The sequence below is a fragment of the Gobio gobio genome, assembly GCF_949357685.1.
Source record: "Gobio gobio genome assembly, chromosome: 17".
NCBI classification, from domain to species: Eukaryota; Metazoa; Chordata; class Actinopteri; order Cypriniformes; family Gobionidae; genus Gobio; species Gobio gobio.
In genome coordinates, this window is record NC_137110.1 from 31,722,228 (window position 1) to 31,739,957 (window position 17,730).

Sequence of the window (17,730 nt, forward strand, 5' to 3'; positions counted from 1 at the left end):
GCGTGTCTGCTGTGAGACTTCAGTAAAAATGCCCACTGTTGTGATTGGCTGACATCTTTGCATTTGAAATGAGTATTAGATCTTGTAGCGGAGGGGGCGTGGCTTAACAAGGTCTATGAGGCACGAGATGGATGGACCGGAGTTCACTTCTCATCAGTTCTCTCAGCACGTCTCAGTTCAGTGAACTGTTGTAGTTACTAGCATATACTTCAGGTTATTAGTTTACATTAAGGTTAAAAGTTAGTAACTTTGGTAAAAATATGGATCAGCGCTGACTCGAGACGCGAACCATTTAGAACGATTCAGTCCGATTTGGTGAACTGGTTCGACCGGTTCCCTAAAAAGAACCGGTTCAAACGAACGATTTGTTCGCGAACCGGACATATCTAGTGGACCAGGGAAGGAGCAATTGCTAGCAAAGTTATATTGTAACTACTGAGTTGTGAGCGCTCTCAGCGCAAGTTTTTGTTTGTACCTGAGAGTTCTGAATAAACACGAGTCCCAGTCATGCCGAGCCAGTCTTCCTCCTTATTCTACCAACTTTGTAACATATGTAATAAACTGTTGGGGTAACAGCTTAGGACCCAGGACCAGTAGTGAAAAATGAAGACCAAGAGTCAGGAGTTAGATTAATTAAAGAAAAATTTACTGAAGAATAGTTTGCTGTTTCATCAGCAGAAGCCAGCTTCAAGTCTCACAAGGAGTTCGTAGGCCGCGCTCCCTCTACCAGTGTCCCCGCCTCCGCCTATCTATCCATCCATCCATCATCTTCCGCTTATCCGGGGCCGGGTTGCAGGGGCAACAGTCTAAGCAGAGACGCCCAGACTTCCCTCTCCCTAGCCACTTCCTCCAGCTCTTCCGGGGGAACCCTGAGGCGTTCCCAGGCCAGCCGGGAGACATAGTCCCTCCAGCGTGTCCTAGGTCTTCCCCAGGGCCTCCTCCTGGTGGGACGTGCCTGGAACACCTCCCTGGGAAAGGCGTCCAGGAGGCATCCGAAATAGATGCCCGAGCCACCTCAGCTGGCTCCTCTCGATGTGGAGGAGCAACGGCTCTACTCTGAGCTCCTCCCGAGTGACCGAGCTTCTCACCCTATCTCTAAGGGAGCGCCCAGCCACCCTACGGAGAAAGCTCCTTTCATCCGCCTGTATCCGGGATCTTGTCCTTTCGGTCATGACCCACAGCTCATGACCATAGGTGAGAGTAGGAACCGACCGGTAAATCAAGAGATTTGCCTTACAGCTCAGCTCCTTCTTTACCACGACAGACCGGTACATCGACTGCATTACTGCAGAAGCTGAACCAATCTGTCTGTCAATCTCCCGTTCCATTCTTCCCTCACTTGTGAACAAGACCCCAAGATACCTGAACTCCTCCACTTGAGCCAGGAACTCTCCACCAACCTGAAGTGGGCAATCCACCCTTTTCTGACTGAGAACCATGGCCTCGGACTTGGAGGTGCTGATTCTCATCCCAGCCGCTTCACACTCTGCTGCAAACCGCCTCAGTGCACGCTGAAGGTCCTGGTCTGAGGAGGCCAACACGACAACATCAGCAAAAAGCAGCGACGAAATCGTATGGTCCCCAAACCGGACACTCTCCGGCCCTTGGCTGCGCCTAGAAATTCTGTCCATAAAAATTATGAACAGAACCGGTGACAAAGGGCAGCCCTGCCGGAGTCCAACATGCACCAGGAACCGGTCTGACTTACTGCCGGCAATGCACACCAAGCTCTTGCTCCGGTCGTACAGGGACCGAACAGCCCTAAGCAGGGGGCCGCCGACCCCATACTCCCAGAGCACCCTCCACAGGATGCCACGAGGAACACAGTCGAATGCCTTCTCCAAATCCACAAAACACATGTGGACTGGTTGGGCAAACTCCCATGAACCCCCCAGCACCCTGGAAAGGGTATAGAGCTGGTCCAGTGTTCCACGACCAAGACGAAAACCACACTGTTCCTCCTGAACCACACTGTTCCACTATCGGCCGAATTCTCCTCTCCAGTACCCTGGCATAGACTTTCTGGGGAGGCTGAGAAGAGATGGGCACCTGTTGACCTCAACTGGGGATATCGTCGGACGGTGGAAGGAATACTTCGAGGATCTCCTCAATCCCACCGACGTGTCTTCCGTTGAGGAAGCAGTGGCTGGGGACTCGGAGGAGGACTCGTCCATCACCCGGGCTGAAGTCATCGAGGTAGTTAAAAAGCTCCTCAGTGGCAAGGCACCGGGGGTGGATGAGATACGCCCTGAGTACCTCAAGTCTCTGGATGTTGTGGGGCTGTCTTGGCTGACACGCCTCTGCAACATCGCATGGCGGTTGGGGACAGTACCTCTGGACTGGCAGACCGGGGTGGTGGTCCCTCTTTTCAAGAAGGTGGACCGGAGAGTGTGTTCCAACTATAGGGGATCACACTTCTCAGCCTCCCTCCGCCTATCGTACATACAATTTCTGAACAGTTATACTGTTTTCAAGGTCTAACCACGTCATTAATGCCATGTGGAATGATTCTGATTGGCTCAGAGAAAATGCACAGTCACTGTAAATTTCCCCACAAGGATAGATAGCAGAGCATATCACTAAACTAGGTAGACTAGTTGTCGCCCCATCACTAGATTTAGATCACAATGACCCAGGAGGTCATAGAAAGGCGTCTTCAGGTCTGGCATTGTCAGCAGAAAATGTCCATCTTCAATATTGGGCCTGCACAGATCATGCAACGCACACACAAAAGCACTAGGGTATCGCACTCTAGTCAGTGTCAGTGGATCCTGGCCTTTATCAAAAGAACACATAATACTAAAACAGAGATACAGCAATTTCTCTCCTTCGAGAGAAAAGTACACATACGTGATCTTCTTTATTCTTTAAGGACTAACTATATGAAAGCAGAGAAAGAGATACATAATTTGATTATTCAGGTTATGGAAATAATAAAAAGAAACATTGAGAAGGATAGGTGTCTAAAAGAAGAGACACAGGTATCTGACCTGCCCCTTTAGTACCATTACAGCTGTCGAGATGAACGAGTTACGAGTAAGTGTTGATTATAGCATTATTTTGAGATATTTTCCTATCATGTGAAAAGCATCGAGTACACAGGCGCAAACAAAGACACAACAGCGCAGTAATCGAATGTAATCCAGTTTATTGTGGGGATAGCTGGCTAGCCTAGCCCGGATATCTTCACGCTTACCCCCCTTCTGCTTAATCTTGCGCTGCGTATGGCGACTCCGCTGTGGGCAAGATGCATTAGTGGGGGTCGGTGATGTTGAAGGCCGACCGGTCAGGGCAGCCCGAGCTTCGGCGTGCGGGAGCTTTATCTCTCAAGATGTGGCTCTGCCGATGTTGAGCAGAAACTTACGACTGTATGCACATTTTAGAACAGATAGATGCGACGAGGACGTACAAAAACACTGACTCAAGATAGAAAACATGAAAACACCTTTCTGTCGGGAGAGAGAGAAGCCGCAGCGTGTGCACGAATAATACAGTTCTGTGTGAACTTGAATAATAAGCTACACATCAGAAATCACTGATCACAGATCAGAAGGAACTGAAAAAAGCCTTCTGTTTTCATTTTTTCATCCAAACACTGAGAAACTACCAGAATTCACTCATTCACAAGCCATGATCTCTCGAGGACAAACAAATATGGCGCTTGCATGGGTGTGCTAAATTCTCTGGGCGGAGGAAATGGAGTTAACCGTTCCTGTTATGATGTCATAACTGAGAAAATGACAGCTCAGACAAGCTGATCTTGAATTTTCTTAAGGCAGAGAAAGACACCCAGAACGCGGTTTACACCGATCAAAATTTCTAGCCACTTGGGGACAATATTCAGGCTAGGGGAACTTTAATATTAATGTTGAAAAAACTCATAAAATGAAAATGTTATGCCATGGGACCTTTAACTTTATGGTCATAGTTATCTATCTTTATGTGAATTAACCTTTAGTAAAATGTTAAGTGTATAAAATATTTCTCTGAATGGCGACAGCACTAAAGCTTGTCTTATGATACGCCAAATGAGGTGCATTACCCATGATTCCCGCAGCCATGATTTGTAGACAATTCAAATCAGAATATTTAATACTAGAATTAAAATACAATAAGGTACTACTTCCTTTTTTTTTCTTTTTTTTTATAAGATGTGTGTTCCACAGTTTAAATAACACTATGAGATTTATGTATGTACCAATACAAGTAGAATAAATTTGAACTTTTACTAAAACATTTTAATTAAAAATATTTACAGTTTTTAATTGGTTAATTTAAATGGCTAGTTTAATTTATGGAAATGACAAACTTACTAACTTGTTATGTAACATTGTTTTTGTTACAGAAGTTTAAATCTGAGATTATACTATAAACAATAATTTTTTTCCATCCCTTTTTCCATACAACTTATCTCCATTTCCAAAAGACCCTGGTACTTTTTCATTGTTTTGTCTGTGTCAATATCTTAAGCCAAAGTTTTTACTTTCAGGTTTGCAGTTCTACTAGGTCAAATAGATTGTAAAAATCAATTAGATCAATGTTTTTGCACTCGGTTTAGCCCTTGTGCTGTTCCATTCCTTCCTCTCAGGATCTCCCTGATGTCCAGGAGCTGATTGCTGAGGTCAACGCTGAGAAGTACTCCCTTCAAGCCGCAGCCATCTTAGGTGGGTAGACATGACTGCAGCCATTTTCATTTCACACGGGACTAGTCATTCTTAATGAGACAGAGACAGTCACTTTATTGACCTTCCGCTCTTGTCCTAGTCAGATACATTTGCTACATGTTTTGAAAGCTCCATTAGCTGCAACTGACTGTGACAATTGTATTTTGTGTTTTAGACACAGAAGATGTTGCTGAGGTGCCCCCACAGCAGCAGAATAAAGACAACACGGTAAGAAGACAAAGACTTATTTTTCAGAGTTAATCTTTATATTGGGCATTATTAGTTTGCCCTAGATTAAAAAAATTCAAATCTAATGTTTTTTTTAACATTTTAAAAATACTTTCTAATTGTTATTCATAAGCTCAAGATCATGGCTAGTTTACAGTTTTAGACAAGGCATGCTGACTCTTGTAACTGCTCTCCAGGTACTCGTATACACAAGTGTTGAAAGGGAAGGAGGAGTAGAACAGTGGAATGTTGCTTGGCAGATTGGTTTGTGTGTGTGTGGGGGTGTGTGTGTGTGTCAGGTTCATGATGTCCTGCAGTAGGACTGGGCTTGTTTAAAGGAATAGTGCTTAAATGAGATGAGAGAATAGACAACTCTCCTTCAAATACATTTGTAAAGAATCTTTACACATAGTGACCACGTCTGTCAGGGTGTTTGTGTTTTCATTTAAGTTCTACAAGCACATTCTTTGTTGTCTTTGAATTCAAGAGCTGTTTTTCTGGTTTATCTACAGCCTCTGTCTGATCGATTGGATAATTTCCGGCTAGACCCCACCCTCCTGAGCAAGCAGCCCAATCTGGTGCAGTTCCCTCCAGACTTCCAGCCAATTCCATGCAAGCCTCTCTTCTTTGACCTGGCTCTCAACCATGTGGCTTTTCCACCTCTTGATGACAAGGTTGAGCAGAAGGGCAAGGGTGGCATCACTGGCTACTTCAGAGGCTTCTTTGGCTTTGGAAGCTAAACCTAGTCCCAGGTTTTGTTTTGGCCTGTTTGGCTGTCTTGAAGAGAGATCTGTATTCAGATGACTACAAATACAGAGAGTTATGAAACCTTATTCTGTCAAACCATTTTTCCCAAAACATGCCATTATAGATTTAAGAGGTGTAAGTGCAGCTGGTTTGGTAGTAAATTCATGTTGACTAAATTGGAGGTGATGTTAAGAGACCGTTAAAGCAGTTTTCTTGCAATATAAATCCTGCCAAGTTTCAGCGGTAATGCTCTTTAATCCAGAGTAAAAAGTTTAGGTTATTTTATTTTTATTTTAACCCCTAGCACATTATATAAAATAGAACTCATTTCACTCAAGAAGTCTACACTTTAACACTGCTGAGGATCGAAAATATTTCATAAATATTCTATAATATTTTTTGTGTAGATAAGGTGAAGAATTTTGATCTCTGCAAATATAATGTCATCTTGCATGTACCTTAGAAATATACAGTTTGCAATTGTTTAAAAAGTCAACTTTTAACAGGACAGCCATTGAGAGAAAGAAAACGGTTTGTTAGTGCTTTACCTGTGATTTTGTTTCCTAATATGATTTGCTATATTTTGTTCTTTAACTAATTGCTTTTAACTTGCAGATGCCCCCCCCCCCCCCCCCCCCCCACACACAATTTTCAGTTTGAAGTCCGCAGATTAAAAAATAAAAACTTTTCTGGTCATCATTGCATGTGCCATGTTTTTGAACTGGGTCAAATATTGGAGGGTCTGTCTTCCTGTGTTTCTTTACATGCAGATCAGGTCTGTAAACATACCAGAAGCATTAAACACCACTAGTCCATGTTTGTCTGCACTAAACTTCCTACCTATAGGATTAAGAAGTCTCGAGTAGATCACTATCACAGCTCTTGACAGCTTTCTTTTGTAATTTCATTCATCTTCACATTCCCGTGCACATGCACATCATTCCAGGCAAGGTGCATTTCAGGCCTGAGGAATCTCACACAAGGGAGTTTAAACCAAGCTATAAGGTTAAGACTTAAAGGTCCCATGGCATGAAATTTTCATTTTATGAGGTATTTCAACATTAATATGAGTTCCCCTAGCCTGAATATTGTCCCCAAGTGGATAGAAATGTTGATCGGTGTAAACCCGAGTTCTGGCTGTCTCTCTCTGCCTTTGAGAAAATGACAGGCCAGACGAGCCAATCCTGAAGTCTCCTGGTTTGACGTCCAAGCAGGAGCGGTTTCCTCCCTTTCCCCCGCCCAGAGAATCTGGCACGCCCATGCAAACACTCGAGATCATTAACGTTACTTGTGAACGAGTGAACACTGGCAGTTTCTCAGTGTTTGGATGTACAAATGAAAACAGAAGTCTTTCTTCAGTTCCTTCTGATCTGTGATCATTGATTTCTTATGTGTAGCTTATTATTTATTATTTGTGGACACGCAGCGGCTTCTCTCTCTCCCGACAGAACGGTGTTTTCGTGTTTTCTATCTTGTGAGTCAGTGTTTTTGTACGTCCTTGTCGCGTCTATCTGTTCTAAAATGTGCATACAGTCTTTTCTGTTTAACATCAGCAGTCACATCTTTAGAGATAAACTTCACGCACGCCGAAGCTCGGCCTCCAACATCCCCGACCCCCAGTACTGCATCTGGCCCACAGCGGAGGCACCAAACGCGGCGTGAGATTAAGCAGAAGGAGGGTAAGCGTGAGGGTATCCGGCTAGGCTAGCCAGCTTTCCCCACAATAAACTGGATTACATTCGATTACTGCTGTTGTGTCTTTGTTTACGCTGTGTAACGTTACTCAATGCGCGTCAATGACGCTATTCATATGATTGGAACATCTAGAAATAATGCTATACTCAACACTTACTAACTCGTTCATCTCGCTGTAATGGTACATTGCATGTGTTACAAAGTTGGTAGAATAATGATGAAGAGGACTCGGTGTGACTGGGACTCGTGTTTATTCAGAACTCTCAGATACAAACACAATAAACTCGCGCTGACAGACTGCGCTCTCATAACTCAGTAGTTACTATAAATAACTTTGTTAGCAATCGCTTCGTCTCCGTGCGAACGAAACATTCTTTTTAATCGGTTCTTTTTAGTGAACCGAACCAGTTCACCAAATCGGACTGAATCGTTCTAAACGGTTCGCGTCTCGAGTCAGCGCTGATCCATAATTTACTAAAGTTACTAACTTTCTGACATGAGTGACAGCCCCTCCGACTAGAAATAAACTAATAACCTGAAGTATATGCTAGTAACTACAACAGTTCACCCTGAACTGAGACATGCTGAGAGAACTGATGAGAAGTGAACACAGGTCCATCCGTCTCTCTGGCAGACTCGTGCCTGCTCGTGCCTCGTTAAACCACGCCCCCTCCGCTCATTTAAAATGCAAAGATGTCAGCCAATCACAACAGTGGGCGTTTTTACTGAAGTCTCACAGCAGACACGCCTCTTGAAGCAGGGCATTCAGCCACAGGGCAAACAGCAGTATAGAAAAAATGCCTTTTATTTCTAAATTATGACATTTTATGATGTAAAAATCATACTAATAATATAAGTACACCTCAGAAAACACTATAAAATAATAGAAAAATGCCATGCCATGGGACCTTTAAGAATGACTCGCATATTTAGCTGCAGCATGTATTTTACTGTATTTGGTAATGGGTTCAACTGTTAAGGTTATTGGGCATTTAATTGCATACATCACCGATAATTTAATTGAAATCTAAAAGTCCTAAATTCAGTTCAATTTGATAGAATCACATGAAAGACATTTTACTATCAGCCAGATTAACCCATTGTCGACCTATTAGTCTCTATCAACAATTGTTTGGTTTCTTTTGTGTAAAAAAGACAGGTGTCATTTAACAGCACAAAATAAGATCTGTTGGTATAAATGTGGAAGCACCACACCCCAATGTGAATTATCCTCCTTCAACCCAGCCACTCCTTACCTGTTCTGTTTAATCGTTGTTGGGGGTTTTTTTCAAGCTGTATGGAACATCACTCATGATTTTTATGGTGTCAGTACATGGATCGATATAATGTTTTAAAATATAGAATCCTCTGATAGTTAAACATATTTAGTAGTTGTTTTTTTTAAATACATATGTAATGGTTTTTTTTCTGGCTTTCTAGAGAAGGGGCTAGTTTACATGTCAATTAAAGCAGTGTCATGTGCTTTATTTAATCTGGAACTACTTCAAACATTTACTTCAAAACTTTGATTTTGTTCAATTAACTTGATAAAATAAAAAAAATTCCACCTGTGTTCTATAGCATGACTGATCAGAAGGGTCTATTTCCCCCATAGGCTCACAACGATTGCTCAAAGTGTTGTCATTGTTAGTCTGTTTTGTGTCTGTTCTATATTTGTTCCAACTTGTTTGCCGTTTTAGAATAAAATGTTTATGTATATATATAAATTCATGTTTTTTTTTGTTTTGTTTTTTTTTACAAATCTACAAATGAAGTAGGCTGGAGTTTGAGAAAGGATTGGTGGGATGTAAATTTGATTAACAATGAACAATGATGTCAATGTTTTCATTGTTACAATACCCAAGTACTATTGACATTAATACACAATTTAGGGAGTTAGTTTAGGGAAATTTTTTTTTAAAATAACTAATTTGTTCCTGATAAATGGAGAAATACGACCAAAAAAAGGATTAAATAAATTAAATGGGTAAGGATTGTAGAGAGAAAGAGGGAGTGACTGCAGGGCAAGACATTAGGCCTGAATCTCGGTCACACCCTACCATGTGACAGTACATGTTAGAAATGTTGGCTAACTACCTCAGCCCTACTCGGAGAAAGTGACCCAGCAACATTCCACGCCATCTTACATTCACAGATTCTACACATTTAACAAGAAGAGTCATTAAAAGAACATCGTGCTGAGAATAATTTAAACAAACTATTGGTTACTGTTAATAAAAGCAATTCTTCAAAATTGCAACATGTCTGACAAAATTAGGTCAATTTTAATACACCAAATATCAAACCACCAGAAATCCGCTGATTATAGTCATAGCTAACCACATTTTGGGTTTATTGTTAATATGACTTGTTTCTACTTTACTGTATATAAAAGTATATATACACACACTTAATTACTATAAACTGGGCTAGAAGATAGGAAAAGGTGATCTGAATGACAAAGGTGTGTGTGTGTGTGTGTGTGTAAAATGGGAAGGTGAAACTGGTCTGCCCGGTCCTGCAAAAGAAGGTGGCCTGGGTGTCGCCCAACACCTGTTTCTCAGGGCGGAGTGGAGAAAGAAGAACGGCTTTACTTCAACACTCTGTGACAGTTCTAGAGAGGCAGAAAGTCTGTTCAGAGAAGTTTGTGGGGGTAAGAGAAAAACAAAAGTGAGACCAATTCAAATACACCAGCAGTAGAGGTGAACCTCACCTTACAAAAACTAGTAGGATGTTCAAGAAGAAAGAAAACACAGTGAAAGATGATTCCAAGACAAGCAAGTAAGTGTTGGTTATTTTATACTCTTGGTTCTGTTCCATTTTGTGTTCAGGCAGGTCAGGTGAGATCCGTTTTAGACTCAGAAAGTAATGGTGGTTAACTCTTAATTCCTGAGAACATTCGCTCTGAAATCTTAATCAAATCTCCTTAATCAAAAATGCTCTTGTGATGTTATTTGCTGGGGTCTACAACCAATATATGAATATATATGGTTTCACAGTCATATTTTATTCTCATTTTAAATTGTAGGCTACACCTCCATTCCAATTAGAAGTGAAAATCAGAAAGATCATTCACAGATCATGAGTTTGTATAGGCTTACTAATAGGAGGAAATGGAAACATTGCACAAAGGTACCTAGTTCCGTGGGCCCTTACGCCGACTATTTTGGTAATAATATAACCTCTGCTTTGTAAACACAAGATGGAATTATTATGGTTTGTTGAAAACATAACTACAGTGTTTCGAATTTTTCAAAGGGGAAGTTCATCGATACATTTATGTTAATAGTCATAAAAACCACTATATTCTAATGCAAAAGTTTTACATGTTTTATTTAACCACCAATCAAATCAGTGGTTTGTTTATTTGAATTAATGACAATATTAGAATTACAATTTGAATTTCAAGTCTATTCCTATTTACTCTACTAAAGAAAAACATTTCCTTGTCTATGATGTAAAATGTATTTTTTTTTTTAACATGCTAGAAATTTTATACATAATACAATGTTATTGTTTTCTATATACATTTTTCATTAAAAAGGGACATCATAGATTATCTTCATCATTTGAGTGCATACAGTGTTATCTGTGCTGGGTTCAGAACAGATCAATTGGCTGTCTGCAAGCATGTTCTTAGATCTCAGAATTGTTGTGTAGAGATCAGATGTCCCATCTGAACACACCACTAGTCAAATCTGATTAATGCATGTCTAATGAAGATACAACTGAAGAGCAAAATACAGATGTTTGCATGAAGTTACTTAGGTATGTGTAAATATGCAATAATCAGGATCATTGCAAAAATTATAGAGACAGTGAAAGGTGTGTCCCTGCCCGTATAGCTCAGTTCCTGTAAGGGCTGACGTGCTTGTTCCTCCACTAGGTTGTTGGGTGTTGGTCCATTGTTTCATCATGGTAATGCAAACACAACAGTTAAAAAACAACACAATATAAGGTTTTAAAAGGCAAAAATAAATCAAGTTTTTCTTTGTATTCTTTGGTTTTAGTTGAAGTGGTAGGGATTGTGGGGCATTTTAGGTGGAATAAAAATTATGAGTTTAGAACAAAAACTAGACATTAGAACCTTGCAAAGTATTATGTAAATCAGTGTTTCCCAACCCTGGTTCTGGAGGCACCCCAACTGTACAAATTTTGTACGTAACAAAACGGTACGTTGTCCCCTTATCTGACCCATCCATTTCGGGCCTTGGAATCTGCACTAATGAGCTAGGAAGAGTTAAAAAATTTGTAGTGTGGGGGTTCTTCTAGGAACAGGGTTGGGAGAAACTGATGTAAATGACAAAATGCCAAAGAAGGAATTTGTAAAGTAACATATGTAACTAGAGTAGGTTCAGAATTTATGGAATTAGGTGTAAGCTGAGATGGAACAAATTCTTCAGGACTCAGCTAAGAGCATCCAATATGGTCAGCAGTGATCTTCTGATGCTATTGTTTAATGATTTTCCTTGTGTTATGAGTTTCCTTTCCTAAAGTCGCTGACTCTATAAGATTGGCTACATTTGTCGTCCTGTGTGTTGGTTTAAAAGTACCCACAGAATTAATTGAAGTGTGGAAATTTAAAAGGAAAGTTATTAGTCACAAATATTTTGGCCTTCATGTACATGGTCTCTGTCTTAGAAGCTTGTCAAAAAGGTGGCTGTGTCGGCAGGTGCATAACTGTGCATTCACACCGCCGCCGGCGAGAGCGTCAAAGTGGCCGGAAGTCATTCATTCTCAATGGGAGCCCGGCGGCGAGCTCCGGCGAGAGCGGCGCGGCGCGTCTTGGACGATTTGGGCGTCAAGGAGAGTTGAAGTCAGGTCAACTTTATGGTAATGAGCTATGACGCGGTTCGGCGGCAGCCGGCGGCAACCAATGGGAATGTAGAAGTGCTCCGCTTGAGATGATTCTAGAGAACGCAGTGCTGTAAACTTCGGTTCCTACCACATTAGTTCCCAAGCAAAATAGAGGAGGTTGATCACTGCTGGTGCGGCGGGTTTGATAAGAAGACGTGCAACATTATTTATCCACCACACAAATGGCTTTTAATTGGTTTATTTCGTTAGCAAACATGTAACTATAATTGTTAAGTTCTATAAGTTGTTAAGTTCATCGATCTGCTTTTTTTAAACTTTCACATTTAAATGATTTCATGAGGTTATATTATACGGTTATACCCTACCTGTGGTTAGTCTGCACAAACGCAGATCAACATGAGTGTTTGCTTTGTAGCCCCTTTAAATGCCGTTTCAAAAAAGACCAAGCATTCGATCTACGTCAGAGCGGCAGCGCGTCCACGAATCTTTCTACAGCGTCGATGGCAGGGCGGCCAGAGCGAAGTTTGACGCTCTCGCCGGCGGCGGTGTGAACGCACAGTAAGATAAGAGCAATGATGGAACTCTTCGGACTACCATAGCATGATGGGGAAGAAATCAAATGCTTTAATCTCTGAATCTCTTCAGCTTCTCAGAACAGTATTTAACAGCACAGGGTGATGCATTAATGTCACGTGTTTTATCTGTGTATCAGTTATTTTTCATTCAGAGGAGTGTCATAGGCTAGCCTGGATGCCAGCCGAACTTAGCCCCGCCCACAACATTTTAACTCAGGCAGTTCAGTCTGGACTTGATCCATAGACAAGTAATTATCAAGGGGGTAATCCAGCCCCCGGAAACCGTACCTTCCATAGGCACGGCCATTGCTAACCAAGCCATCACCTGCTGTTAGCATCCCATTGACTCCCATTCATTTTGGCCTCACTTTGACAGTAAATATCTTTACATCTGAGGCGTTTAAAGACATTCGTCCATTGTTTATTTCCAAACAAACACGACAATGTATAAAAGGCTCCATTACCTTGTATCTTACACTATCGCCCAGTTGAAGCTGTTTTTGTAAAATATAGGCTAACGATTGCGTCATAACCACGCGACTGTGTCGCGCCTTTGAGCAAATGACCGTATAGACCCGAGGAGAAGAGATGTTGCAGATCCTTGCTCCTGCTCACCCTCTCTGTCTCTGCAAGATTCGGTGATTCGGATTTCACTTTGCACAACTACTAGAAGACTTGCCACTGTCGGACAGGTTGCTCACGTCACATCTACGTCGTCAAGCTCAGTCTGAGGCTGCGCAGTACGCTCAGCCATCAGGAAGTGAGTGCTTCTATCCGACTTCAATTATCTCCGTTGAAGTCTATGCGGTCGCTCTGTCCATTTCTTTTACTGTCTATGGTAATTATGCCCGAACAGAAACTGTTCGGACCAATTAAATTGTCAGGGCGGGCTTTAGACGATGATGGACAGATGATAAACAGTAACGTAATCATCCACGTCATCAAAGGCGCTTGGGTTGAATTTGTTCTAGTCTATGGTTCTAATCCTAAACGGAGAACTTGTTAGTATATGCATTCACCTTTACTATTTCTCTCAGAAATGATGATCGTGTTGGTAAGTACTCTGTGTATCCTTAAATTATTTTTTTACAACTCCGGCAAAGATCGTTTACACTCATCTTTTTCTTCTAACGTTAGGTTACTTATTCAAGCGTGCGTGCAGACAGGGTTGCCAAGTTTTTACAACAAAACCCGCCCAATTGCTAACGTTACTCAAAACTAGCCAAAAACAAGCCCAATAGCTTTCTGGGGGGGTTCTCCGGGGAAACAAATGCATTTAGGGGGTAAAATATGTGTTTTAATTTGTCAGGGCTGCCAGCTAAAATTCACATTCCTGGGTCTGTATATCACATAATTGGGGTCGCTTCAACCCGCGGACTTGGCAACACAGTGCAGTTGAGTTCTGTTGACATTTGACAACTAACGTTATGTGTCGCTCCTTTGCTCTGATTGGTTGTAGGTCTATCCAATTGAGGTCTTTCCTGGTTCAGTTGAAACACGCCCCATAATCACAGCCCAATGGAGCTAGCCTGACGTCGTCATACTCAATTCTAGTCAGAATATGAGTCTGATACTGCTCCGTTGGGCTGTGATTATGGGGAGGGTTTCAACCGAACCAGGAAAGACCTCAATTGGATAGACCTACAACCAATCAGAGCAACGGAGCGACCGAGCGACGCATAACGTTAGTTGTCAAATGTCAACAGAACTCAACTGCACTGTGTTGCCAAGTCCGCGGGTTGAAGCGACCCCAATTATGTGATATACAGACCCAGGAATGCGAATTTTAGCTGGCATCCCTGCCAAAATAACACATATTTTACCCCCCAAATGCCTTTTTTCCCAGAGAACCCCCCTGGAAAGCTATTGGGCTTGTTTTTGGCTAGTTTTGAGGAACGTTAGCAATTGGGCGGGTTTCGTTGTAAAAACTTGGCAACCCTGTCTGCACGCACGCTGGAATAAGTAACGTTAGAAGAAAAAGATAAGTGTAAACGATCTTTGCCGGTGTTGTAAAAAAAGAATTTAAGGATACACAGAGTACTTACCAACACGATCATCATTTCTGAGAGAAATAGTAAAGGTGAATGTATATATGAACAAGTTCTCCGATTAGGATTAGAACAATTTCAACCCAAGCGCCTTTGATGACGTGGATGATTACGTTACTGTTGATAATTTGTCAATAATCATCGTCTAAAGCCCGCCCTGACAATTTAATTGGTCCGAACAGCTTCTGTTCGGGCATAATTACTTCTCTATTGAGCAAGTCGAGACCGAACTGCCCGAGTAAAAATGTTGTGGGCGGGGCTAAGTTCGGCTGGCATCCAGGCTACAACGGAGCAGTATCAGACTCAAATTCTGACTAGAATTGAGTATGAAGACGTCAGGCTAGTCATAGATAGCAAAAACATAAAATGTTGTTTCATAGTGTAACAAAGCATCTTAAATATCTGGATATAAACAATATCCACCAACTAATATGACCAGCTTTATGATTAAATAAACTGGGATGACCAATGAGGATTTTGACTGAAATCCCACCGAGGTCCCATTAATAGTTTTTAAAATGTGCCTATAACCTGTGAGCTCTTAAATTTGTATTTTTTTTTTAAATGTATTTACTGTATTATTATCTATAATAATAGTGAAGAAGGCAAAATTATAACATAAAAAGTAGTGCATAGGCCTACTTCTCAGGGACACTACATTCTAGAGTACTAATGCAGGGGATTAGACAGACATGACAGAGAAAACACAGATTCTCAACTCATTCCGGAATTCTTAGTATAAAAAGCTTAATTTGATCAGTAATACTTTATAATTAACATTCATTAGGAACATTTACATTAGGGGCACATAACTTGGCTCATGGAGGGCCACAGCCCTGCAGAGTTTAGTTTCAACCTGGCTCCAACACACATACTTGTAATTTTTTTAATAAGCCAGAAGGACCTGATTAGCTAGATCAGGTTGGTTTATTTATGGTTGAATCTAATCTATGGTCCCCTGTTTTACATCCTTACATTATATACCGCTTAACAGATCATTATTTAGAAATGAGTTCATAGTTATAAATGTATTTAAACATGTAATGCGTAGTGTATGTAATCGTTTTGGAACAATTCTGCTGACTAACAGGCTTCATTTACTGTAAATCTTACTGATATGTGTGTTTATCCTGTGCACTTTGATGCTCTACACATATTTTCCACATATTCCCTGTCTAATGCAACACATTTCATTTTCTTTTACACATTGACCGTCCAATATAGCATATACGGTAGAATCCTAACTTTTAAATTTGAACTGACAGAACACAGGTTGGTAACCTGGCCTTGCTGATTGCACGTATGCAGAAGAATGCAGACACTGTTGAGAAAGATGTACTGCGTGCAGAAGAGCTGCTGCTCATTGTAAGAAAACATTTTCTATTTCATTCATCCACATGTATATGTTAGTAGTTATAAATGGCAAACATAAAACTGTTCCTCCCTTCTATTTGCTCAGGATGCTGACAATGAGAAAAATAATAAGAAATTACTACATCAGAAGGAAACAGCAGATCTCTTAGGCCAGGCCGAGGGGCTCCTGAAAGATCTATTCCTGGATATGGACAAAGCCAGGAAAATGAAACACCCTCAGGCAGGAGAAATAGAGAATGAGTGAGTGACACTAAAAGCATCCTTCACACCGTTTATGACTCAGTCTGTTGCTCTGTCAGATCAAAACAAAGTTTATTCTCTGTGCATCTCATTTATATGGTTATATCGAAAACGAATAGCATTTGTGTTGACTGCTACATAAATATTAATTTCTACTTTTTTCCACTAATTAGTGTTAGTCGCCTTCATGAGCGTTGGCTGAAAGACTGTTCCCTTTACCGAGAGCTATATGAGCCATTGAACGAGGTGGAACTACAGCCAAGAATTAACTGGGCTCTGGTGCTTAACCAAAAACAGGTCAGAAAATACATGAATATGCACACAAAGAGAGTGAGAGACAGAGAGAAACTAATCTAAGAACAAACTAATCATTTACTTTCGTACTTATAATTATAAGTAATTGTCACATTAACACACAATATTAAGACTTTGTAAGAGGTAGACAAATCAATTTCAAGTTAAATGACAGAATTGCTATCATCAGCAGATTCTCTTGTTTAATTTGGCACTTTTACTGGACCCAAAAAATTGCAACAGAAAAGTACAGTCTACCGACAGTTGACACAATTGTAACCTAAAGGGCACACATGACCACTTCATGCGTCAATCAAATTGCTATACGATAGGGATGGCTGACGCGAAACTGACGTTTCGGCGCTTTGCCGAGATCCCGAAGCGCAGATGTTTCGAAACACTGCTCCGAACTGTGATTCGAAACACCCATGTCACGTGACTATGGCTAAATGAAGCTTCGAAGTGTTTCATCAGGTGGTGCCTGCCGAAACTGCGTTGATTAAAGGGGGCGGGAACAAACCACACAGTCACACATCTGTATAAATCTAATTCACCACAGTTTAAAAGTGAAGTAAATCCATCTTCACCTCGTCGGTTTTTGTGAGAGGAGAGAGCTTTTGTGATAGCAGTGATTTTGTGATATAAGTGAGATTTATAGTGTGCTTTGGTTAGTTAGGCTATATTTAGGCTAGATTTAAATTAGATATATTGACTGATAGGCTATAGACAGTGACGGATATAGTGACACATTCATATAGGCTAAGTTAGTGACAGATAGCACAGCATAAGTTAGAGATGTAGTATTATATAGATTCATAGGTGATAGATATATTAATAGAATAGATCAAAATGGAGGCTCCACATAGTGTAAGAGATGCCGTACATTTTTTTTATTGCTGAACAAATAATAATTTACAAACAGCATGGTAATAACAGAACATTTTTGTATTACAAAATACAGATCAGGTGCTTGAAAGTACAGAAAAATATATCAGGCAAATCATAATAAAAGAAACAAAAAACATTAAAGGGGCTAAGGTTTTGTTT

At 40.9% G+C, this 17,730-nt stretch overlaps 2 protein-coding genes across 2 annotated transcripts in view; both read left to right on the forward strand.

The window, feature by feature from the left end:
• srp68 (signal recognition particle 68) overlaps positions 1–6,341 on the forward strand; it is an 87,952-nt gene extending 81,611 nt beyond the window's left edge. The window contains exons 14-16 of the mRNA XM_079840698.1: positions 4,589–4,664; positions 4,840–4,892; positions 5,405–6,341. Coding sequence (XP_079696824.1) covers positions 4,589–4,664; positions 4,840–4,892; positions 5,405–5,632 — 357 coding nt within the window. The 3' untranslated portion in view covers positions 5,633–6,341. The remainder of the gene's footprint in view (positions 1–4,588; positions 4,665–4,839; positions 4,893–5,404) is intronic.
• Positions 6,342–9,896: 3,555 nt separating this feature from the next.
• The window catches only part of evpla (envoplakin a), a 31,423-nt gene continuing 23,589 nt past the window's right edge, over positions 9,897–17,730 (forward strand). The window contains exons 1-4 of the mRNA XM_079841573.1: positions 9,897–10,115; positions 16,041–16,140; positions 16,235–16,389; positions 16,563–16,686. Of these exons, the coding sequence (XP_079697699.1) occupies positions 10,066–10,115; positions 16,041–16,140; positions 16,235–16,389; positions 16,563–16,686 (429 nt within the window). The 5' untranslated portion in view covers positions 9,897–10,065. The remainder of the gene's footprint in view (positions 10,116–16,040; positions 16,141–16,234; positions 16,390–16,562; positions 16,687–17,730) is intronic.